The 26,836-nt window shown below is 39.0% G+C and overlaps 1 protein-coding gene across 2 annotated transcripts in view; it reads left to right on the top strand.

The window, feature by feature from the left end:
- tle5 (TLE family member 5, transcriptional modulator) overlaps positions 1 to 17,177 on the top strand; it is a 59,555-nt gene extending 42,378 nt beyond the window's left edge. Inside the window, exons 4-7 of one of the 2 annotated variants that reach the window (XM_041791160.1) lie at positions 715 to 759; positions 9,889 to 9,951; positions 10,731 to 10,805; positions 13,621 to 17,177. In XM_041791160.1, the coding sequence (XP_041647094.1) occupies positions 715 to 759; positions 9,889 to 9,951; positions 10,731 to 10,805; positions 13,621 to 13,848 (411 nt within the window). In that variant the 3' untranslated portion in view covers positions 13,849 to 17,177. The remainder of the gene's footprint in view (positions 1 to 714; positions 760 to 9,888; positions 9,952 to 10,730; positions 10,806 to 13,620) is intronic. The other variant, XM_041791163.1, reaches the window with a different exon arrangement.
- The last annotated feature ends 9,659 nt before the right edge of the window (positions 17,178 to 26,836 follow it).

A 26,836-nucleotide genomic window follows, 5' to 3' on the forward strand; every position in this document is an offset into this window, starting at 1 on the left:
GAACATATTTCCAAACATATTCCCCATATATACGTTCCTCTTTCCAAAAAAACCCACAGCATTTCAGTCAACTTCATTCAATTACCAGGAGTTCCACATTAAATTGTAATTCTGTTTTTATTGGCCAATTCCGCGATTCTGTTAACGCAGAAGTCATAGGGCTCTAACCTTGCCACACCATTTGGGAACCGCTGATTTAGATCATATATTACATATTCTGTGCCACTTTGTGTACCTCTTTTTACCTGGATGGCCCAGCTCAGCATGCTCCACTCCTGCTGTGGCGCTGTCATTCACTCAGTTGCACTCTGGTCATTTCTTATTCCTTCTTAGGAAGTATGTTGAGCTGTACAAGTTAAGATGTGCCTTCAAGTCCTTGTGCTGCTGCCAAACAATGACACAACTTGATTTACAACTGAACTAGTTCCAACATAGGATTTACTTTGGACTTTTTGCTATAACTTTAGATAGAACTTACACATATCTGGTGCAACAGGCTGCTGGGGTAACCTAGTGTGTTTATAAAAATGACATATTAAGATACAATTTTATTGTTTAAATCAACAGCACTGAGCAATTAATTAATCAGACTTATCCATTTGTGTAGCATACACTGCCAGGTGGTAGTGTCAGATTAAGTGTGAGTACTGAGCTCATTCCTGTGTCATTTAATTTTTTCTTTGTCTTTTTGTCTTCTTCTGTCTTTCCTCCCAGTACTATGAGATGTCCTATGGGCTGAACATTGAGATGCACAAACAGGTGAGTCAGCCACTTTTGAAAGATCCCTCTGTTTCCATTATGTACAAGCAAAATATTTCCAAATCACAACATAAACTATTATCCATGAATTGTAAATTGTTTGTAGAAAAAAGGCACTGGGAGAACAATAAAACAATGCATATTTCTGCAAATTGTATGGGTTAACTGTAGACTGAGGGGGCATGAATGTTGGTGCAGCCTGTTCAGAAATATTACAATATTGCACCCTTCTGGCATTTGTGTGTTAAAGGTCACTGGTGTTGGTAATGCACAGTGTGTTGTTTTTGTTCTCAGCAGTTAAAAGTTCCATAAAATATAGGCAATACAAGGAATTGCTTCATTTTTTTTTTCAATGTGGCAGTGTGCCTGAGACAAAATTTGTATACATTTTTTATGCAAACGTTATGTATTTAAAACACAAGTGTTATATCATGGCACATTGCTGTAAATGTTGTTAAGCACGCGAGGCCTTTGCTAAGAAAAGCATCAAGATAACTCGTGGGAAATGTGGCTTCTTTCACTATTTGTAAGTTGAATTCATCCACTTCTTTGTCAGGGCCTAATTTTTCGAAAAACCCAACCAAATGGTGTCAGTTTAGTTACATTTTATTAGCACCTTCTCATTTTGTTGTTGCAGTAATGAAGTTTGTCAAAATCTAGTAATAGTAATTTAAAAGATGAAGAAGACTTAATGTCTACCTATCTCCATCCCACTTTCTTGTCACAGTTAGTTGTTGTTTGTGCTGATGATTTACCCAGGAAAAGTTTCATGGTCATAAAAACCTTGGAGGTGTTCCAGCTGTCACTCAACTATCATCATCTACGCACAAAAAATAGACTTTTTCTTGCAGAACCTTGAGCATTCAAAGTAACTCCTCACGCTTTGTTACTCTGTTGATGTAGACACAGCTGTGCATTCCCAACCCCATTCCAGCATTGTACACCTGCAGCTCACTGATTGGCAGGTGTGAATTGCAGAGATAATCTCCCATCACTTTGGGAGTGTTGAGAGACATTTGAATGATGCCACCTGAGGCTGTGTTTAAAATTCAGGCGCAGGGATCTCAGTTTTTTCAGCTGTTGTAATATTAGTTTTATATCACTGTGTGTACTGTACAGCAGAGCTAAACATTTAACTGTATTTCTTTTTTTAACTGTATTTTATCATTTTGTGCTTTATTTTACCACTGCGTAAAAAGAGTAGACAGGGTCATCATAACAATTAAAGTGCTTGATATTGTGAGACATTTTTGACATAAAATAAACAAATAAAGTAAAGACAGGTTTCATTTGGGGTATAAAAGTGGTTCTGTAGGGTCTCAGTACCTCTTATATGAAATCTTAAAAGTCCTAAATATCTAGTCATTTCTCTAAAATGGTTTTCAATGTAAATTCCCTCTAAATAACAGGGCTTCAGTCTGTGGACATTGTCTTACATATGTTTCATCTCAGTTTCCAGACTCTACATAAAGAGATAGAATCTGTTCACATGGGTCATGATTTGCAGCATGCTAAGTGCTCTGTTTTCCATAGGTGGTTGTAGTCTTACCTGCATTGACCAATCATATATCTGCTGGATTTGGTGCACCCAGGTAAAATAGGCCCTCTTGACAATAAGCAGGTCCATGCTGATGACAAACCAAATTCAACAGTGTTATAATGACTTGCTCTCTGTGAACAGATATCTGCTTAAAAATACACCTCGCAATCCATTGTAGACCAAACATTAAGATTTTTAGCCACAAATCTGCACTGCATTGCATTTAGGTTGGAGACATAAAAGCTACATGGAAAAGGAAATCTTGCCTTTAAAATTGTTTAATTATTTTTTAATTTGTATTATTACATTTATTATTATTATACAATTTTCTTAGTGTGCTTGTCCTTTAACTGTTTTGGGTTGTCAAATCTATGTTTAGCAGCCACACATTTCTACTGACTTTGTGTTCTTTTAGTCCATTAAGCATGCACCCTCATATGAACATACATATGCATCCCCAGCCACATCAGCAAACTTTAATGAATTAAACTTGTACCCAGATGAGAAGCTGCAGAAGTGACTTTTAATATCAATCAATTTCATTCATTTATTCACAGAAATCATTCAAACGTTCTGTTTTGTTAAAAACTTGACTCTAGTTAGATTTCATTGATGCATTGCTCTGTACATAACTGTTCATTTGATCGAGTTTGTTCTTATTTTAGGCCAAATAAAGTTCCCTCTTGTTGTATGCCTGGTAGTTATGTGTAGTAGTTACGTGTTTCTGAGCTTAATGTTCAGTTTTGGAGTTTTAGTAAAAATTGTATTTTTAAGGAATCTAAGAAATGTATATACTAACTTCTTTTTAACTTACAGCCAAACTTATGCAAAGCAACATTTGATCTGTACCCACCATGGGTAGCTATTTGTACGGCCGTTTCTGTATACTCTCTTCTCGATTTTATCAACTGGACCAAACTGTTGGGCAATATTTATTATTTTATTTTATAGCGATGCACATAATGAGTTTTGCTTCTTATGTTAAATCCAAAGTTGACATGCATACATGTTTCTAGCTTTGGCTAAAACCCGGTCCTCTTGCTTGGCTTTAAGGATTAAAACAGAAGCATTACTCTCAAAAAGCATTAGATTATTAGACTAGAACCATTAATCTTTAACACAGCCTAACTTCTGAAAAAATATTTCAAGTTATTTTATTAATAAGTTCATCTTTACAACAAAAGAGTCACAATGGGCATATATACCCAGTGGTATTACAAAGAAAGATTTAAGAAAAACTCACTATGGGCAGGTACTGAGATGTTCTGTACTTGTAAAATTATTTAAAAAAAAATTTGTATCATTTTATGTTGTATGATAATTTGATATTTAACAATGTAAATAATTTACTTGGCACCATATTCATGCTGTCTTCATACAGCATCTACAACAAGGCTCATTGCTGAGCTTTCAGTCCATGAAAGACTGTCGACAGAGTCAGTTTTCCATTTTGGCAAAGAAATAATGGAGGCTGTCTTAAAGGCAGAGAGGAGAGTGAGAGTGGTATCCATACATCAGTTTGTGTGGCTGAACCTGGGGGAGTAATTTATACTCAGCCCGTAGGAGGGAGAGAGCGATGGGCCTCCGAAGGGGTGGCCCTTATCGGTGACCTCGTCTGGAGCTGCCTGTCCACACACACGCATAAACACACACTGCCTTATGATTGACGCCGCACGCTGACGGTCATATTTGGAGAGGCGAGTATGCTTTAACAAATGGACACACACAAAGAGCAGCTTCCATGATTTAAACACTGTCTCTTTCCTGCATGCACACAAACTCACTTTAAGGAAACACACATAAACACAGAATGTTGCAGAATATGAAGCACATGCACGCAGAGATGCTGAGATGTATGTGTGCAGCTCAACTCCCCCTTTTTTCTCTGACAGGGATGAAATTCACAGTCACGATTGCAGTTGTGTGTTTGAGTGGGCCTGTGTTTTGTTTTCTGTGTGAGATCAGGAGTCTGTGCGTGTTTCTAAAAGATGCTCATGTACTCTCCTACTGACTAACTGAAATTGCTCTATTTTTTTTCTACGTGTTTGTATGAGTGTAGACTGCTAGAACATTTGTGCACGTGTAAAATCAGCACATATGCTTGGATATTTGTGTATGTTTTTGTCAGTGGCACGTGTTTGTAAGCGTCTGTGTGTATATTGTGTGTGCGTGCTCTCTTTGTGCACAGTGTGAGTGGGTGCGGAAAGTCGCTAGTTCTATTAGAGAGTTGAGATTGAAGGGGATGTGTGGAAACGAGTGTAGAAGAGCATTCATGTCTGGGCCCATTGTGCAACGCCAGTCCCTCCTCCTCCTCCTCCTCCTCTGTCTCTCTCTCTCTCTCTCTCTCTTTTTCACCCTCACACATTCAATTGCTCCCTCTTGATCACTCTGTCCTACTCAATTCAAAAAATGCCTCTCTGCTCTCTCTGTTCGCTCTCTTCTCTCTCTTTCTCTTCTGTTGTCTTTTGTGAGGAGAAGCAAGGTTGAGGAGTAGATTTTACTGGGAATATGTTGAAAAAAGCTATACCGTATTGTTGCTGGGCCCTCTTTGTCATTCTATTGTTCTTCCTCTCTCTGTTTACCCTGTAATGCATGTTCTGCCTGACTATATAACTCTTGTATTTGTGTTTTTCTTCCATTTAATAGAGTGTAGGTGCTCTTATTGAGAGTCTAAAGAATATTTATTGGCTTGTAAAGCATAAGAAACATGATAGACATTGTGTTATGCATTCACCTTATAGATTTGCAACTTTGGAGTATTTGCAGCTCGACTTAACATTTCTTTGGGTTATGGAATCTCACATCAGGCAAAACAAGAAACTTGATGGTGCTTTTTATAGGTTGTTTGCAGATGACATCATGTCACAGTGAAGAACTCCAGATGTGGGGGTAGGAATGGATTGCTGCATTGAAAAGTCCACAACGCCAAAGTTTTGTGCTGTATATGACTAGGCAAGATGATTAAATTGCAACAAAAAAAAAAAAAGAGAGAGAAAAAGAACAATTTGAAGCTACCTATCAGCCCCAAAAGAAGTGACAAAGTCAGGCAAAACTTTGACAAAGCTAACTAAGAAACTGCAGCAGACAACTCTCTATGGTCCAATCCCACCTAGAAGTCTGGTTTGGTTCAGTTCAGTTTGTCATGGTTTGTCACAGTATGGTTTGTCTACTCTACTAGAGCTCCTAGAATTTCTGGTCGCAGTTTGAGTCATAATGACCAGAAACAGAGGCAAAACATTTTCATGTAAAAATTTAATCAACTGATATATCAGTAATCAGAAAATTTTGGGCCCTAGTATGCAGGTCCCATTGATATTTGATGTACTCATTTTCCTCCAGCATTGAGGAAAGTAAGTAGTATTCTTCACTTCTTGCCCTCCATCTGACATTCCCACACCATCAGGATTTTGTTACTGCAAACAACCTCTTACTTCTGCAGCTATGTAGTTTTTGTCTTTTATTTGACCACATTTATTTATTTGACCAAACTTTACATATAGTTGTCAGTGTTTGTTAGTAAGAGTAAAGCCAAAGGAAACTTTGATGGACTTTTTTTTTTGCTTTTTTTCCAGTAGATTTTTTTTGTTTCTTTCAAAGGCTATGTAGTAAATTGCAGTTGTGTCATTATTTTGACATGAGCTTTTTAAGTCTGAAAAATGTGGAGAGGAGTGTTGTCATAATTTAAAAAAGACAAAAATTGTAATATTATTATTATTATTATTCCTGTAATGGGGATGCACAACATTATCAGCATGATATTGGTAAAGGCAGATAGAAGCTTAAAAAGTTAATTATCGCTATCAGTAGTTATGAGAATTTCTTTCCAACAAAAGTCCTGCTTTGTGTAACGGGGAGGAAAAATAAAAATCCTGAAAAAGAAAGGATTGTATTAAACATGAACTACATAAAATAAGGTTAAAGTTTTATAGAGGCCAAAATCTATCTGTTTATTGCCACTGAATGAATGTATACTGAAATCAGATATTTTCTCTGTAATGACACTGATAATGTCAGTTTCAAACTTGGTTATGGAAATATATATTTTAACTTATTTAGTGTTTTTCTTTTAAAATCTCAAACTACAAAGTGTCTTTTCTCGATTGTTGTCACAAAGATGCAGTGTGCTTTCAAGAATAATAGATGAAATGGAGCAAAAGTACAAAAACACATAAGAAGTACAGGCTGTGCTTGTTCTCATGAAGAGTACCTGAGAAAATGTGTTTGATTTTTTCATAATGTATTTCAGATATCATTATAATCACAATGTGTGATTGAAATATGATTCATTATCTGTTTAAAAGTGAAAGGAAATGGAGCTTTTTTAGGTTTTTAGTCTCTTGTAAGTCTAATAAAATGAATGCATGAGTATCGTGTAATTGTATTTTTGGCAAATATATGAGGCTCAATCAAGGTAAAAAAATAAGACACACAGAGGAAGTCTGTGATATGTTACAATGTTTGTGATAAATCTGCCTTGAAACTTGTTTTAAATCATCGCTTTTTGTCTCTGTGCTTGCCTTCGTTTTAGCTTATGGAATAAGAGTTGTTTGAATAGAAAAAAGGAGCAAGATAACTCCAACAAAGAAAAATTCAGTTGTTTCTAGATCCTCTAGGTATTTTTCCAGTTTCTGTCACATTTTCTATCATTTAGGTGTAATTTGCACGCTTACAAAGCTGTCTTTATTGACTGTGTTCTTTGGAGCCTCTTGTGGAAAGCTAGAAAGATGCAAAAGAAATGTAAAGGCAGGACAAAGGAAGAAAAAAAGCATTTGAGGGAGAGACACATAAAGGAGGATAATAGAGAGCATAGATGAAGGAAGAGACAGAAGCTGAGTTAGGGGAAGAAAAAAAACAGCATAAAGGGCACTGAAAAGCGGAAGAGCCGTAGTTAGCATGGAGCGAGTCCCGCTGAGACATTTTACAGAGACATTTTCGAGATGTCAGGGAGTGTGTGTGTGTAATGATGAGCGGATAGGAGTGAAGCGCTTGATGGCGAGCTGTGCTCTGCATGCCTAATGACTGTTAGAGGGCCCCTCGCTCCTTATTGTGCCACGAATTACGCTCTAACACAATTACTGCTGCTTTGCATATCTCAGACGGATTGGATGATTACCAACCAAATGTGATAATAGACCTGTATGTGAGAAAGATAGGGAATGTGCTTGATGAGGAAGAGGAAAAGGTGTGCGTCTGTTTGTGCTTGCCTGTGTAACTGATTGCTAACTATTTGTGTGAATTTGTCTGTATAATCTAGAAGTTTTTAAGACCAAGCTCAGCAACTTGGCACACAAGGAGAATAAAGGCAGTGGGATATGTGGATAAGGCTAGTTGTGTGTGCCTTTGTTTGGTAAAGTGATAGTAGAAGTTCCTATACAATTGAGAAAGTGTTTGCATTACAATCTTATTTAAGAAAATCTTGTGATTTGCAATATTTCCTCTGGTCAACAAATTCTATAAAGAGACCAAAATCAATGAGGAATTTATCAATATGCATGTTTTTGTATACGTACAGAATAAAGTTCATATAGGTTATAATTTTAGCCACAGACTTGGAATGAAAACTGTTAGAGGCCTTGCATCAGTATATTTGTTTTCAATCAAACTGGTTAGCAGAAGCTCCAGCCAGGGTTTGCATGATGCCACTTAAGTTTTCCTAGATACTGACTGTTGGAACCCACATACTAGAAAATGGAGGGTTAGCACTCAAAAATGTCCTTTGAAGTCATTTTAATTAAGGATGCTCCCAGGCGCCTATTTCCCCGTTCGGCTAAACGCCCTTTTAAATTGCATTTAACCCACTAGTCTAAAGAGAAGATACTTAGAAAACAGTCAAATTCATCAGTGTTATTGTGTCAGCATGTATGATGTGAGCCTGATATAGTCTGTACAGCATGGCTAACATTAGCAGCTGGCTCAGCCAGCCTTCATTCCTCTTGCAGATTAATGTCGTGCTTTGATATGTGGCTTCTTGTCACTTCAGTTGAGTAGTTATGTGAGTTCAACCTTCGACAGCCTACATACCACTTTATTTCCATTAACTACTTAAAAAACTTTCATGCTGTACTGTTCCTGGTACCACTAACTGCTAAACTACTCATGTTTAAAGTGCCGGGGAAAGCTCAGACAGGAAGGCAGCGGCCTCTATTGGCTAGAGGTTCATTAAGGTTTAAAAGAGCATTAGAGACTGGGATTTTAAGCCCGTGTTTGTAAAAAATTAAAGATAATTAGATTAACTGACTCGCAAATCTTACGCCAGCAAATTTGATAAATGAATTTAACCGTTTAACTGTGTGCAACGCTAATTTTAAATCTGGGTAAGGCAGTACAAAAGACACAAGATCGCTATTAAAAGACACCATTTTAGATGTAGGGATGCAAAACAACCCTTTGAGAGAAAAAAACATCTCAGTAAACCATTGCAAAAATATGTTCAAAGGCAGCTACACCAAAATTACAATAGAATTAACAAGGAGTGGGCATTAGAGAGATTATATCTGAAATACAAATTTCACAGGAAAGTTCACAAAAAGACCCTCAGGTTGCTCAGTCTAAATAATATTAATCCAGTATGCTTCTTGCTGGAGCAAAATCTGTCTGGAGGTAAGGACACATACTCACAGCCAGTTTCTTCTAATTTTTGAGTCTAGTTTCAAAACAGGAAATGGATCTGCCAGAAAATACACTGACCCTTGACAAGCTGGTCACAGGTTCAGCTGCTGCACTGCTTGATTCATATCATCCCCCGATATTCATATGTCTCTCTCAACCTAGCTCTCTATCTAAACTTAGCACAAAAAGTAAGGAAATTTGTATTTCGTAGATTTTTTCTTTGTTGTAACAATGCTTCTTGGCAATAAATCCTATACTGTTGGAAAGCCTGTTTATTACCCTTTTAAATTGTGCATTTATAAGGAACATGCATTTGTGGGATGAGCAGCAGAGCTAAGTATGTGAGTTGCGCTCATGAAAAATTTAAGTATAAGATTAATTGCCAAGAAGCATTGTTACCACCAAGAAATAATCTACCAAACACAAATTTACTTACTTTTTGTGCTAATTTTAGTAAAAGTATAAAAGCCCAAAAATAATCTTTAGAAAATACATCAACTGTATACATCCAGGTATTTCTTGCAAGCACAGAAATGCATGCTTTGAACTCAGAACACATTAAATCCAGGCCTTGTTTTTCACTCTTTAAGACCTAATTATTTTACAGATGTGCTTGTATGCTCTTAAACATGCCAAAATATTGTGCTCTGAACCCTGATGACACAGTCTACTTAACAGCATCAATATATCTGAATCTAAATTTGGCCCCATTTGAAGTTACTGAATTGTCAATCAAGTGCAATGCCCTGCTTTTTAAGAAAAACAACACTTGGCCTTGAAAATAGAACTAAATATGGAGGATTGTTTTATGCAGTTAACTTTTCAAGCTGGAACTAATGAAGGAGGTTTTAGGTACCACATAAAATGCATTCACACTCATACACACTTTAGAATATGCTCTTTCATGTAGTTTTTAATGCAGTACACAGTAAAACCTGTATTTTTGGTCAAAGAAATTAATGAATACTGTCTCTCCACAGGCTGAGATAGTGAAAAGATTGAATGGGATCTGCGCACAAGTCCTCCCCTACCTGTCTCAGGAGGTAAGCACAAGACGACGTCACTAACCCTCTGACCCTCAGACCTATTCCTTACATCCTGGAATGAGATCAGCCTCATTCCCGCCTCATTACCTCTCCACCTTCATGACCCCTCACTCAGCATCCCTCCTCCACTCCTCTCCCTCCACCTCTGTCCTCCCGTCGTTCATCATCACTCACTTCCCGAGTCCCTTTCCACCTCACTTTTGCCCTCCCCCCCACAAACACCTCCTTCATATTCAGTCTGTCCTCCCAGGGTTTCCCTCCCCCCTCCCTTTTTGACCTCCTCTTTGAATCTCTGCCTTCCTTTTATCACTCCATCCTCCCCCTCCACCTCCTCCATCACTGTCCTCTCTTCCTTCATACATGTGTGTCAGAGTAATAAATGGTTGTGTGATTCAGATAAGCCATGCTCTTATCTGCCCACCAGGGCGTCGACCTCCACCCATTACAGCACACCAGCCAGCCATCCATTCACCGGTGTCACACAAGGCTTTTGTGAACGTGTGCACACTCTTGTGCGTTTTTGTGCACACGTGCGTGTGTGTGTGTGTTTGGATGAATAGATGAATGGCCGGAGGGAGGGCTGCATCACCAGTGAGGGTTGTCGGCGGTCTGTTGGGACTATTGATATTGATCTAACCTCTCCACCTCTCTCTCTCCCCAAACTCTCCTCCCCTTGTTTCTTTCCCTCTTTTATTGTCTCTCTCACTTTCCCTTCCTTGTCTTCACTCCCTCCCACCTTCGCTCCCCCCACCTCTAACCCTCACCCCTGTCTCCAGCATCAGCAGCAGGTCCTGGCGGCTATAGAGAGAGCCAAGCAGGTCACCCCCCCAGAGATGAACTCCATCATAAGGGTATGATGGTCTTGTGATGGCTAAAAAGTGCAATTATTGCTAGTCATGATTAATGGCTTTTTTATTATGAGAATGTTTCTATGTCTGTGCGTGGAAATAAGTTAGACAAATAGGGTTTACCCTTGTTCTTTAGCCGTATTGAGTCCTTTATGTTTTTTGTAAAATATCAATGTGATATTCAGTCTTTATTGATTACATAACGTTAGTTTGGTCCATCCTTCACATTCATCAAATATTTTAAATGTAATCTGGAATAAGAAGTAAATGCAGCCCAGTACAACAGTTCTTAAAAATTTACTAGACATATGAAAAAATACTAATCTTTACTAATCTTACAATTAGCTGACAGACATCCACATGCCCTTAAATGGACAGATTGCTGCCTATGATGGAGTGAGAGTAAACAGAAATAGTGACTGTTAAGAGCTGAGCAACTACTATTACAAATAACCTACAAAACCACTATTCATAAAAACAGCAACTTTCTAATGGGTACCAAAATGGAAAAAAAAAATCAGACTTAAGTTAGTAAGTATTTAATACTAGAATAGTTAAACCAAGAGAGGTACCTTACCTCACTGATTATTAATAGTGGCTAAAAGCAAGGGTGGATAATAGGTTTATTATTGACCATGTAACTCTGATGTACCTGTCTTATTTAGTTACCATTACTCCGTGTTTGAGAGGTTAGAGGGATTTTTTTTTCATCTTCATAACATCATAAACATTAGTCAGGACCCAGTGTAATTATACACTACAGATACAATCAAACTCTAACTGTTAGCATTGAATGTCTAAAAATGCTTGCAAATTTTCCCTGTTAGGCTGAGTGGCATTAATATTCTATGGTACTCTTTTTATTAACACCATGTCCTAACAGCATGCGATTGTCTGACATTGCGTCACATAGCTCAGCATTGCATGCAAGCTATCCTCACTATATCCATTATATACTTTATGTAATTCTTTGCCCTGTGAATTCCAGGCACCCCTTCTTAACAGTATGACATCTGGACCTTTTATTTTGAGTGTTGTCTAATGGAAGTGTGATGCTTTGTATTGAGAAGCCTTTGACAGCTTTAAGCTGAATAGTTTTGTCTCTGAAAATCTTCATATTAAACGCTCCTGAGATTTTGTCATCTCTCTCTTTCCCTGTTCCTTGTCCATCTCAACGTGAGTGACAGAGAGAAAAATAGGATGGGGCAGCATTGTTGGCTTGTTGGTTGTCATGATTCTTACAATAGGCATCAATAAACAAGCCAATTTAGATGCTCACATAGCATCCAGTTAGAACACATTAAAAGCAAAGAGACTTGACTTGCAATAAGTGACTGGTTCAAATCTCTAACTTGAAGAGACACTCCATTATTTTCCTGTGTCTTGTGTTAGCTATGTCATTACTGTAATGCATGGTTAAAAAGGAATATGTTTATCACTATATTGTTTTGTTTCATTTAAAGATTGTGCTTCATTGTAAATGGTCTCACAGTATGATCAAGGAAGTACTACCATCTAAACGATAAATGTAGATAAGTTCCAGGGTTTGATTAGCACAATTTTAGCAATGAGGATATTGAGATTAGCTAGCAAGCTTAAATACTGAATCAAACTGTAATGTTTTCAGCCAGCTTTTGGTGTTTTAATGTCATTTGTTTGTATGTTAAAAATAGAAATACTCTCTAAAAGTTTGAATTGTCAACCTTAATTTGAGGAGAAGAACTTACTCCCATTCAAAGGATGACTAACATGATGCGATACTACTTCACTGGCAATTCTAAAGGCAAGACTAGTGAGGTTAGTTAGCTAGCTAAAACACTAAATCAGGCATCAGCCAGCTAGCCACAACCCTTTATCTTTGGTGCTTCAGTGCTAGCATGCTACACTTAATCATTCTAAGCATTGCAGTGAGAAAGCTAAGCTTCTTCATCATTTCACCAGAGGTTTAGTATTAGCTACAAGAGCCACTCCATCATTTTCCTATAGGCCTAGTGTTAGCTAGCTTAGCCACTCCATCAATGTGATGCATGATTCAAAGAGGAGCTTTGCCTTTGTCTTTGTGTCTGCTGCTTTATTTATTTATTTATTTATTTATTACTGGTGAGTGTCTACTGCTTTAGATACTGAGGATACTGGGCTGTTTGTGGCCTGTTTTTGGCATTGATTCTGTTTTCTCAGCACTGGGAGCATTTTCATTCTCTTAAACCAGTCATCATTATACTTTGATAATATAAGACTATAAATCCAATGTTACTTACAGACACAAGCAGCCTTTGCATACTTGAGTCATTGCATACATACTTAGGTACATACTTGGTTGAGTCATTAGATCAGCCCACTGATGTTTCATCTTTTTTGGTGTATGTACAGGATTTTGAAAAATAAAACAGCCCAACAGGGACAAACCCCACTTACATTATAATGTAATGTAGTAGTCCCTTATTGTATTTCTATGTTTTATGAAGGAACATGTCTGTCTTCTTCAAGAAAATGTTCAGTTTCTGCTCTGTATTCGCCTCTCTCTCTTCTTTTCCTGGGATGGTATACATTCAAAATTGCATCAGTTATAAATAAGTTATGTGTGCTGCAGAGTTTCCATCTCTTACAAAGCATGTATTTTATTTGTGATACGTGCATTGCATCAATCCTTTTTGTGCCTGAGCTATTAGTGCTGTGCCTCAGGGGTTATATATTAAACATAATTTGTGGTGTATAACGGTTCTGTGCATTGCAGATGAGGTATTTTCCTCTGTGTTTTGCAGTGATTTGTGTGCATTTCCTGCTGTGTCTAAGTTGTGTGTGCTTGTCTTCCATGCAGCAGCAGCTCCAGGCTCACCAGCTGTCTCAGCTCCAGGGCCTGGCCCTGCCCATGACCCCTCTGCCACTGGGCCTGAGCCAACCGGCCCTCCCCGCCGTCACCACTTCCTCCGGTCTCTTCTCCCTCTCCTCCCTGCTGGCCTCACAAGCCCAGCTGGCCAAGGAGGAGAAGGCGTCACGCGACGGAGTGGACAGCCACCGTGAGGAGGAAGGAGACAAGTCTGATTAGATGGTGTTCTCACATTCAGTTCTGTTTTTATCAAGAGACCTGAATTGAAGATCTGATTCTCCTTTTGGCCTACAGCCTCTCCCCTGGTTTCCCTCTCTCTGAGTGAAGCTAACATGAGCTTCAACCCTGTCACCCATGCTCCAGCTACCACAGCCTGCTCTTACTATTGGTGGGCTTTGACACCTTCTTCTCCTGTCAGACTAGTCCTGATCTCTTCATATCTTCTTTACCTGCTATGCCAACCCAGCAGGGGGACTCTCTCTTGAAGTTTTCTGTTTCTTTTCCTAAGGCACTCTGTTTTTTGTATGCAATTATGCTTTAGTTTTTGCTTGTGTATTTTCTTTTTCTGCCCTCATCGCTGCTTTGCCTCTCAGCTCTTAGTCCAGTTTAATTTCTTACTTATTTCTCTTTGCCTGTCTTCCTCATCTCTTTGCTATTTTTGAAAGTTGTTGGTGTTCAAACAGGCTTAATGTTGAACAAGGGAATAATTTGGCAAGATGGAAAACTTGTCAGACACAACGCAGGAGTCTTAATTTTCCTATAAAGCCCATGAGTGTTTCTATTTTTCAGTTCATATTGCATGCACTTATTTAAAGATTTAAGTTGGATTTAAGGTCAAACTGTGATTTGTTACAGATCAGAGAAGAGTTAACTTACAGTCCTCATATCCTGGCTAGAGAGAAGAACTCCTGGAAGCTTTGGCCTAAAAACGGCTGCTTTTTAAGCAGAAACATTGTGATAAGGACACATCTCTAGTCAAGAAACTTGTGATTTTTATGTCTAATCCTTCATTTATACATGGAGTGAAAACAGCTTTTTGAGAAAGCTTCATGCAGAGAGCTGTCAGACTAGATAACAAACCCACCATCAGTCAGTAATCCTGATCCTCACCTGACCTTGCAAGGTACGTTAGATTAAATCCGCCCCAGCACCTTTACTGACAGGTAACATTTTCATCAGCAGCTAAATGAGCACAGTTGCCACTTGACTCCTGCTTCCTCCCACCACCTTTTTTTGTTCAGAGAGTGTGCATGGTGATTGTTGACAGCAGAGGGCAGTGTGTGTCCTCGCTGGGTTCAGGCCTGAGCAGAGCAGGGATGCTGACAGAGTTAATGGGGCTGAAGGGAAGTGGCTTATTTATCTAGACCTAATATAAAGAGGCTAGACTGGCTCTGCATTATTCCTAGCATGCTGTCAGACTGTCTCCATTATAATCCAGTGCTTTGGGGAAATTCTTGGGTCTATTTAAAGGACTTTTGATCATTCTTTGCATTTAAATTTAGATACTGTGCATATTACAGCCTGCGTTACACTGATGATTTTTCCTGTACAGATACACTAGATGGGAAAATGTACAAAAATCAAAGCCAAGTTGAAGCACAAACCTCCACATTTGCTCTCATGTGTAACAAAAAAAGCTTCCCATAGGCAAACATGCCCTAAACGCCTATTTAAGCATTCAGCCACAAGACTATTACATTTTACCCCAAATTCCCTCCAATGGGGTAATCATTTGTCAAAACTTGCACCATATTATTGCAACATCACCACACTAAATCCAGCAGTAAACTATGTGTGCAGGCTAATGCCTCTTTTAATTACTCAAGGTTTAATTACTTAATGATGAACTTTGGCTGACGTGAGGCATCCATCCTCATTTGGCTTTCAGGCAATCCAATAAATCAGAGCTTCCCCCAGTTTTTCCTGTCTGGGAAAGCTCTTATTTCCCAGTCCTAATTACCATTAGAAGTGTGAGGAAGATGTCTGGCAAGCAGAGTTTAGACTGCAACAGAGCCCCTAGAAGAGGTCTTATCAGGCAAACAATAACGGGTGAACTCGGGGTGTGTGGAAGCTTTCACAGGTGCAGTAGCAGCCCTAAATGTTCTTGTTTCTACATTTTGAAGTATTGTTACATTTTTTAAACAAGAGTACAAGTAGACATATCTCCTTATATTCAGTTTTTCTCTGTTTTCCATGTTGATGATGATGATGATTTTAGTCCATTACTCAAGATCTTGACATCTTTATTTCTAGATCTCAGGATAACAACACTGGTTTTCCTCCTGATAACTAATTAGTTTGTTAAGGTAAACCAACATTTTTACACCAAATTATAAAAGCAGACATCTTGAGAAACAAATCACATTTACTTACTGCTATTATTAAACAGACTAAAAGAAAAGCTAGGGATTTATGTCTTCTTAGGGCTTCCGCAGTTTTTAAACATACATGCCCATTGAAATCCCTGGATGACTGCCACTGTCAGTCTACAGAGAATATTTGATGATGGAGTCTACATGCACATAAAACCTTTTAAAGCCTAATTCGCTGTTTAAAGACTGCACTTAAGAAGAGCATCACTCTAAAAAGAGAGAAAAAAACACTTTCCTACAATGCCTGATGTTTTGAGTAAAGCCTACAAACTGACTCCTTAAATGACATCCATGCTTTGTATGTATGTGAATACACTACTGAGGTGTGTATAAAGAACTGTACAGGTTTGGTTGTCGCTGAACCGCAGAGATGGATTACATTTCTGTTCTTTCAAAGCTAACATGCTTTTCTGCCTGTGAATTAAGCTTGCAGCACATCTAGCCACACACTGTATGTAACTAGCTGCATACTGTACTTGTTGTAGTGATATGCAGAGCGTGTAGAAGAAGTGACAAACACATCGGTGCATGTCTGCAGGGCTACAGAGATTAATTTGTTTCTGGTGGAGACATTTAAAAAAAAGTCCAAACTTTCTGTGATCAATACACGTTTTCTGTTTTTTTACTCCTCTTCTTTGTTTTGAAGTATTAATCAGTATGAGCTAGAATGAGAATTACAAAGCTGAAGTTATGAACATACAAATGAAATTCTATGTATATGTTAAAGTAGTTGGAGGTGCTCCCCTCCATATACAGTTATACATAGAAAGCTTTATGTGTATATAGCTGCATCTTCTCTCGTCTGTCCTGGATGATTCTTGTGCTTTTGTGTTACAAAACTGATGTGACACCAGAGGGGAAACTGCAGTACTTTGATCCTTTAACCCTTTCCCTCTTTCCTTGGACTCCACTTCCTATGTCCCGCCTCCCTGAGTCTTTGCCCCCCATAGCGTGAAGCATTGTAAGCGTTTTGAGCTTTGTAAAGGTCTTTTTTTAAATACTAATTTTGTGCATAATGTAAAACCTGAAAGTGTGTACTTTGGAAAAAAAAATGTTTTGTGTCTGAAATCATAGCTTCATTGAAAAAAAGAAACTATAAAAAAAATAACATTTACTATAAATAATATGATGAAATGATCTGCAGTAAGGAAGGACTTCTGGTGCCTTACAAATAAAGTCAATCAAATCATAAGACACTTTGAATGTGAATTTTTGATGCTTTTTATGAATTTCTTTTACTGTTTAGTAAACACAGGTTGTCCCCTGATTGTGATGGCTTATCTGCACCTGTATCATTACATTTGGTTCATTTTGTTGTGTTTCTCCACACCCCATATTTTATTTAAGTCCCTCTGGTTACTGTAGGCAGTCTACTGAATTGTTAACAGTCACGGTCAGGTTCAAAGTTGTGGGTTTTTGCGCTGGCAGTGCTCCACTTTTGGTACAAAACCAATGAAGTTAAGCATTGTCAGCACTTAGAATCCTGAGCCCAAAAAAACGCCTTCTGTGTCAGCAATTTTTTTCGTTTCCTCACTCATTTGAAATAGTTCAACTTTTGAAACATTGCTGTGCTTGTGAATGCCACTTCTCCCTCACTCATCAATCAAAATGCAAGAGGCGGGACATATGATACCAGCTTTGTTGATTGGACAAGATTCCTTTACGCTGGTAAATATTTTCTTGATGATATTTCCTTAAATGAAGTAAAATATGTGCACTATATGGACAAAAGTATTCAGTATTCTGTATTCTGTATTCTGTAAATCATTGGATTCAGCTATTTTAATCAGACCCGTTGCCACAGGTTTATAAAATCAAGCACCTAGCCATGCAGTCTGCATCTGCAAACATTTTTGATACAAAACGGGTCGAGGAGCCCTGTGACTTCAAGCATGGTACTGTGATGGAGGCCACCTTTGGAATAACACTGATGATGAAATTTCATTCCTGCTGAATATTCCACAGTCAGCTGTAAGTAATATTATTAGAAAGTGGAAGCGTTTAGGAACAACAGCTGTGAAGTGTAAGACCATGCAAAGTCACAGATGTGGTTAATGATTGCTTAGGTGCATGGTGTCACCAATGCTCTGCTTATTTTATAGCTGAAGAGTTCCAAACTTCCACTGGCATTAATGTAAGCATAGAAACTGCAGCGGGAGCTTCTGTAAATGGGTTTTACTGGCCAAGCAGCTGCATGCAAGCTTTACATCACCAAGTCCAAAGCCAGGCATTGGATGGACTGGTTAAAAGCACACTGACACTGGACTGTGGAGCAGTGGGAATGTGTTTTGTGGCATGAAGAATCACACTTCACTGTTTGACAGATTGGTAAACCTGGATTTGGCAGATGCCAGGAGAACGTTATCTGCCTGACTGCACAGTGCCAACTGTGAAGTTTGATGGAGGAGGGATAATGGTATGTGGCTAGGGCTAGGCCCCTTATCTCCAGTGAAGGCCAATCTAAATGTTTCAGTTTAACAAGACATTTTGGACAATGCTATGCTTACATCTGTGTGGCAACAGTTTATGGAAGGCCCTTTTCTATTCCAACATGACCGATCCCCAGTGCACAAAACAAGGACTATAAAGACATGGTTTGATAAGTTCAGTGTGGAAGAACTTGGCTGGACCACACAGGGCCCTGACCTCAACCCCATCAAGCACCCTTGGGGTGAATTGGAATGGAGATTATGAGCCAGGCTTTCTCATAAATGCTCTACAGAATGAATGGGCACAAATTCCCATAGAAACATTCCGAAATGTTGTTGTTGTAGCTGCAAAGGTGGCCAAATCAATTAAAGTACATGTATTTGAGTAAAATGCCATTACTGTCCCTGTGAGTGTAATGGCCACCTGGCCAAATACTTTTGTCCATAAATTGTATGTATGTGTATAAGCAGACTGTAAACGATACTTCAGTGGTCAGATTAAGTCAATTTTTATAACCTAGCATCAATAAGTCGGTGAGAAGTGCTCTAAAACCAACATACAGTACTGTACAATGTTATTTTACCACCTACCAAGGATAAGAGCAGCGGGCTTTGGCCTAGCCAAGATGGGCACCCATAGAGGTCCATGGTCCTCATGGTCCATTGTAAAATTAAACTGTAACAACCATATTTTATTTTTATCCTGAATGATAACAGCTCTAATCAACACAACAAAAAAGAATAGTATTTATTAATGTTGTAGTACAATATAACATTTTTCAAAATGTAAACCCCTTTTCTTAAAACAGAATTCTTTTTTATCGGCAACATTAATGGGCACATTGAACTAAACCGTTTGGAAAGTAATGTCAAACTGCAAAGCTAAGCCACAAACATCAGCATGACAAATAATCAAGTTGTAGAAACTGCAGTAACTTTAATGGAAAAAATATATATAATTGAAAAAAGAAACAAAAAAATGTGTGCGAAGTTGCAAAGATGGGGTAAAAGTGGTTAAAATGGATAACAACTGACAAAAAGTGTCTAGAAGTGGCAAAAATAAGTTGCAAGAATGGTTGGAAAAGTTGTGAAATGGGTTCAAAAATTAGGCTGAATAATTATCTTCAACTTCAGAACCCATTTATAGCTTCACACCCTTTTCAACTCCAAAATGAGGGAACTGTTAGCCAGGATGCTAGCATCAATGCATCTGATCCAAAACGGATGCATTGGTATCATCAATAAATCACAACAGAGTTGTTCTCTGGGTTTTCAGGGTCCCAACCAATTCTGTGGGCAGCCCTGCCACCTAGCACATATTTCATTAAATAGACGAGGAATTTTTGCCAATACTTAACCTATCTATTACCTGCTGTATGTACATTTCAGTGGAGTTGTAAGCAGAACCAACAGACTTATGCAGCTGAAGTCTGTTTCTATATTCGTCCTCATTCTTTCAACTTCGTTTAAAGGGCATTTAAGAACGGGTGTTTAAGGTCTGAGCTTCATTTATACATTGTTATTGACAACAGTGTCAGCTAAAATTAATTTGTAAATACTGGATATCAACAAAAATCTGAAATTGTGCATCCTTAGTTGATTTCCTGACTGGATTGGGGGTCTTTCACAGTGGAATTTGCAGCTTCCTCCCACGATCAAAACACATGCTGGTGAGGTTGATTGGCCTTTCTAAATCACACGTGTGAAATGAAGTGACTGGTTGTCACTGTGATTGACTGGCAGCCAGTCCAGTGTTTCCCCTCCTCTTATCCAGTGACAGCTGGGATCGACTCCAACCTCCCTGCAGCCCTGAGAGAAATAAAGGATATGAACTTCTTTTGAAAAATTGTTATTTTTGAAAATGAATTTAACAAAAAAGAAGATGTAAAACAATTGACTTTGATTCTCAAGTCCTCCTTAACAGAATGGCATTGAGGAATTTAACATCAGTGATTGATCAGTGATTTTTGTAAAATTTTGCCGCATATAGATGGAGCACTGTGAGTCTGTTATTCCAGGCTAAAATTCCCCACAAGATCAAGTTTGGACTCAGTCTCCACTCATCTGGCTGCCTGAGGGGTTCCTGTAGTTCACATCAGATCCAGCAGGAGGAAGTGTTGATTTATGTTTAAGCAGCAGAGGTGAAGCCAGCAGGTAATTGCTTTGAGGTATTCTCACCTTCACATCAGCGTTTGTGTGGCACATTCGGCAGGGAACTTCCTGTTTCTTTAGCCCGCTCTGATGATGGTTTATCTATTCAGCTCTGCGTGTACCCACAACTGATGTGACATCTCCGAGACAGGATCATAGCCTTTATGGCACCTGTGCTTAATCCTCATTTAGATGCTCTGTATATTACATCCTGAGACGTAATACACACACACACACACGCACACACACTCATAGCAGTCAGATTGATGCACATGCAGTGTTTGTTTTCCTGTGTTGAATATCAGCACATCCTTGCTTTTCTCCCAAACTTCCTCTCCTGTCTGCTTTTCACTTTCTTCTTCCCCTCTCCTTGTGTTTGGCTTTCCCCTGTGTGTCCATGCAGGCAGAGGCGTGCATGTGTGTGTTTGTGTTTAGAGATAAAAAAGAGAAAGAGGGGGCCTTGTGAAACCAGAGTTCCTGCGGTTGCAGCCCTCCTTCCTCTCTTCCTCCCTTCCTCTCTCTTCCTCTCTCCCTGCAGACGTCTCTGGATCTGACACTTGAATAAATATGAAAGTGCCCTCTTTTTTTTTCTTACTCTTTCTGTCTGAGGATTCACACTCTCCTCACAAGCAAAGACACAGAGGGAGCAGAGGGGAAGATTTCTCTCATCCAGTTGTTTTCTGTAGACAACATTAGTGCCTGTGAAGAAAAAGGTAACAGCTCAACAATCAAATCAAGTTAATTGATGGGCATCTCAAGGGGTAATGATTCTGGTGTTAAATATCAACAAAATGCATGAAAAGAGGAATTCATCCTACCTTTATTTATTAATTTAAAATTTATTTTTGCAGAAAACATCCACTGTTGTCAGATAATTATAAAAACACTGATGAGGAAGCTGGGTGCTGTAGCTAATTTGAGTCAGATCCACTCACAACATCCTCATGCTGCTTTTAATATTCACCAAATATCAGTCACCATCTGGAAATTATCCAACACCTCCTCTTTTTAGTAATACTTGCAATAAACTGCAGAGCCCATTTTAGATACAGATTTACCTTTTACCCATTAAAAACAAAATTATTAGTTTTAGGAGAGATTTTAAAGGTTTGCATCTTTTGTCAGATTTCAGATCTAATCAGAGTCTGCCCCTGATCAGGATGAGGATGACGCCTCATGCAGCAGAGAGGGGAGACACTAAAGCTCATCTCCACATTCAGACAACAAAGTTAATGAGTGTTATTCATGACGCATTTTGCAACCATAATAATTTTTTCCTTTTTTCATCATGGTGTTATGAATAAAGTCATCACTATTTTTGTTTCAGTGTTTACCATTTACAACCCCTATTCCAAAAAAATGGGGCACTGTGTAAAATTCAAAGAAAAACAATGCAATGATTTGCAAATCTCATAAACCCATACTGTATTCACAATAATGCATGAATAATGCTCGAGATGTTGAAAGTGAGACATTTTACCATGTCATGAAAAAATATTTGCGTATTTTGATTTCGATGGCAGCAACGCATCTAAAAAAAAGTAAGGACAGGGCCATATTTACTGTTATGCCTTATCTTCTTTTCTTTTAACAACAGTCTGTAAAGTCTTGGAAGTGAGGAGACCAGTTGCTGGAGTTTTGGGAGACAAATGTTGTCCCATCCTTGTCTGATGTAGGACTCTAGCTGCTTTACAGTCCTGAGTCTGCTTCCAGGGATTTTTCGTTTTATAATGCTTTAAATGTTTTCTATTTGTGAAAGGTCTGAACAGCACTCTGACCCTTCTACTGTGAAGCCATGCCGTTGTGATGGATGTGAAGTGTGGTTTAGCATTTTCTTGCTGAAGTGTGCATAACCTTCCCTGAAAGAGACATTGTCTGGAGACATTGTATGTTGCTCTAAAACCTCTATATGCTTTTCAGCATTGATAGTGCCTTTCCACTTGTGTAATCTGCCCACACCGTAGACATTAATGTAACCCCATACCATCAGAGATGCAGGCTTTTGAACTGTGTGCTGATAATGAGCTGGATGATCTCTCTCCTCTTTAGAGTGTAACTAGGTAAGCAATGTTTGCTAAAGCTCATGTTGCTAACTTAGCTACATTGGCTTAGGTAGTAACGTTTATTATATAGCTTGCAAGTAAACTTGAGCAAAAACTAAGTGAGCCACCATTCACGAATTTACTTCTATGCACAATTTAATCAAGGATTAGACCTCTCATCCTTTTCTCTGTTTTATTCATGAAATGTTTCTTAGTCTGTAATGTTTGCAATGTGGTTATTTTATGAATGAAGCCAGATCTCTCTCAGTAAATTTCTTCTTCTTCTTCTTCTTCTTTTTTTTAACCAAAAAGTTAATGAATCAAGAGATAAAGAAACGGTTTCCTTTACCAGGCTGTAAACATGTTTATTTCTGTTTTTAAACTAAACATTTTAATATGGACTCTGGGGATCCCTCAGTTCTTGAGCCAGCCTCTAGTGGACACAGAAGGAACTACAGTTTTAACATCAGTGTGTGCCACTTGGTGCCTACCTACCTGTTAACTCTCTTGTCCATATATGGTCACCTTTGACATAAAAAAAACACATTAACAGTGTATGATTGCTGCATCTATTTCTATTCATTTTATGGTGTGTGAACTTTATTGTAAACAGTCACTAGCAAAAAAGTTTGGAGACCACCTCCTCAAAGACTCTGAGATTTGATGTGAAATATGTATGCATACATAGTCCTGGTAGGAGTGCACTTAGAAAATGAGGTTTTGTGTATCTGTGTGATGACTATGGTGATGATGATGGTGTGTCTGAGTGAAAAGAGAGAAAGACAGCGAGAGAGAGAGAGAGAGAGGAGAGAGAGAGCGAGAAGCGTCTTGATTAATCATGATTGACTCATTCAGAGCCCACTCGTCTTTCCCCCTCGCTCCCTCGCTCACACTCTCCTTTATGGCTTGATTACTGAGACGTACTTTCTCTCTCTTATTACCTCCCCCTCCTCCTCCTCCTCCCATCACTCCTTTTTCCTCTCCATCTTTCTCTCTGCTGCTCCACTTTATTCATTCGTTCCCAGGGAAGGGAGGCTGTCAATCTCCGTCTGCCGCCTCTCCATCCTCTAACCTGCCACACGTCCCTTCATCCATCCCTCCCTCCATCCATTTGTCTATCTCTCCCATCCATCACTGTCAACCTTTTTCCTCTTCTTCTCTCTCTGTCTCACTCATTTCTTCCATTTTGACACATTTTCACTAATGTATTTTCTCTTTTTTCACATCCAAGGCTTTCTCTCTTCATCTCTGTCCTTCTTTTTCTCCTTCCCTGCATGCGTTTGGTGTGATCTGTCATTCCCTGTTTTCCCTCTCTCTCTCTGCTAAGTCTCAGCTGGAGGAGCAGTCGGTGTTGACACAACCCAGTCTAATACAGATGCTTCCAGTGAGGCATCATGGGAAACTGTCTCTTGGACTGCTTCTCTAATCTTGTCTTTTCTCTGTGCAGATTCACCACTGAACACACTCATTTCAGACTTTCTGTGCACACTGCTAGCATGCATGAACACACATAAATAAACACAAACTAGGAGTGTCATGTGTGTGCGTGTGCAGCTGGTATCCTCCACCAGCAGGACACACAGAGATGAGAACTACTGAAACTTTAATGGAGTCATATTAGATACAAACAGCCCCCCTCCTCTCTCCTCACTCAATCTGTCTGTCCTCTCCTCTGTTGACCTTCTTTGTCTCTCTTCCTCTCCTCCTCCCTCATCTTTTTCAAATTTTGCTCTAACCTTCTGTTTCTCTGTTCTCTCACCACCTCCTCACTCATTTTTTATTCTCTTCATCATCTCACCCCAGTCCCTTCTCGCCCTTTTTTTATCTTCTTTTCATCTTCCATCATTTCTTCATGTTTTACTCCAACAGGCTTTCGTCTTATCTTTATTACTCTGCATCTATCTGTGTCACTTGTTTCTATCTTTGCATCTTTTTTTTATAGCCGTAATAGTTTTACTCTTTTCCACCACTCACTTTACTGCTTTTCTTTCTCTCTTTCTTTCTCTTGGTAAAATTTCAGCTCAGTAATTTATAAACAAAACACAACTTCTGCTAGGAAGTGGTAAAAATGTCTTTTGTTGGCACCTCTACAACTCTTCTTGGAAGGCTTATGTAGTGTGTTTGTAGGAATTTGTGCCCTTTCATTCTGTAGAGCAGTTATGAGCTCAGGCTCTGATGTTGGATGAGAAGGCCTGGCTCGCAATCTCCATTCCAGTCCATCCCAAATGCTTGATGGGGTTGAGGTCAGGGCTCTGTGCAAGCTCATCAAACCATGCCTTTATAGTCCTTGCTTTGTGCAACGGGGCACAATCATGCTGGAAAAGAAAAGGACCTTCCCTAAACTGTTGCCACAAAGTTGGAAGCATAGAATTGTCCAAAATGTCTCGTTATGCTGAAGCATAAAGATAAGCCTTCTCTGGAGATAAGGGGCTGAGCCCAAACCCTAAAAAACAGCCACATACCATTATCTCTCCTCCACCAAACTTCACAGGTGGTACAATGCAGTCAGACAGGTGATGTTCTCCAGGCATCCGCCAAACCCAGACTCAGCCATCTGACTGTCAAACAGATAAGTTTGAGTCTTGCATGCAGCTGCTCGGCCATGAAAACCCATGCAATGAAGCTCTTGCTGGGTCATTTTTGTGCTTACATTTTACTTGGTCTTCTGCTTTGTGGCTGAGTTGCTGTTTTTCCTAAATGCTTCCATTATCTCATATCACTTACAGTTGACTGTGCAGTATCCAGCAGCGGGTAATACATTTCACAGACCATCTTATTGCAAAGATGGCATCCATCACAGTACCACGCTTAATGTCACTGAGCTCTTCAGAATTACCCATTTTGTATCAAAAATGTTTGTGAATGGAAACTGCATGGCTAGGTGCTTGATTTTATACACATGTGGCAATGGGTCTGATTGAAAAACCTAAATTCAAGAATTAACAGGTTCTGCCAAATACGTTTGTCCATATAGTGTATCTCTGAAATTAGCTCTATACTTGAATGACTAAATTTGTGTTTTTAAGATCACTAGATGAGATACATAACAATACCACACCTATATGGTTGAGGAAAATTTAGAGCTTATTAGTTTAGCACAAAGATGAGAAACAAGGCAACATTTAGCTTAACATAACATGAATAAAGGTCTTGAAATCTCTTGAACTCACCAGCTATGTTAGGTGTCAGTATGGTGTCAGTACCTGGACAGGTCCCACACATGCACAGGGAGAACATGCAAACTCCACACAGAGAGGCCCAGTCTGACAAGGATTCTTACCAGACACCTTCTTGCTACGAGTGCAAGTGCTAACCACAGCACCACTGTGCAGGTGATCTTAAAAAATGATAGCCATTACTCATTGCTTTGTCTGCATGTAAATTGTTCAAGCAAACAAACATAAAATGTTCAATTAGCAGTTCACAGTTAGTTGAACCAAAGATGTCTGCATTCAAAACATGAAAAACAACACTTTACGTTAGCGTTCAGTTAGATTGTTTTTAGCACATTAGCTAAAACAAGAACTCAGCAGCTGCAATAGCGACATAACTTTCTTTGCCAAAAAACACAAACAAACCCTTTAAGTGAAAGGCTAATGTTAAAAACTCTGCATTTCAAGTAAGTTTTGAGTTTGATCTTAGATACCAGTTGTACTCAACTGTGACAGTTAATTTAAAACAGGCTACGTCATCCAGCCACAGTCATGACAAAGAGAATAGCATCTTTGATGGATGGCTTCAGCGCTGGAGTTAGAGTGTTACAGGCAGAGTAGCGTGAGCAAGTTCACCCAGCTTCAGTTGAGTCCCAAAGGATCCCAAACGATCCCAAAGGATCCAGGTTGTATGGCGTGATTCTGTGTTGAATATCATTCTACTTCATCAGACACAAAGGCCACAGGTAACCTGACACACCAGATGGATCTGGGAAAGCTTCAATAGGAAACGTTTGAGAAAAGGCAGAGGCTTTGAAAAAAACTTGGAGTGTGATTGGATGAACATTCTGTCTGTCACATCTCTTCGGGCCAATCAGAGCAACAAAACACATGACGTAGCCACTATTGAGCTGCGCTGCACAGCTACCGAGGAATAATGCGAAACATGGTGACTATAGACATGTAAGTACTTGACTTTTGTGGTTTTTGAAAAGAAAACAATTCACTGCTGTTCTTTGTTCTTCTTTTAACAAAGAAATGTCGTCTAGTTCTGATAAAAC

This window comes from Cheilinus undulatus, linkage group 7 (genome assembly GCF_018320785.1).
Source record: "Cheilinus undulatus linkage group 7, ASM1832078v1, whole genome shotgun sequence".
NCBI lineage: Eukaryota > Metazoa > Chordata > Actinopteri > Labriformes > Labridae > Cheilinus > Cheilinus undulatus.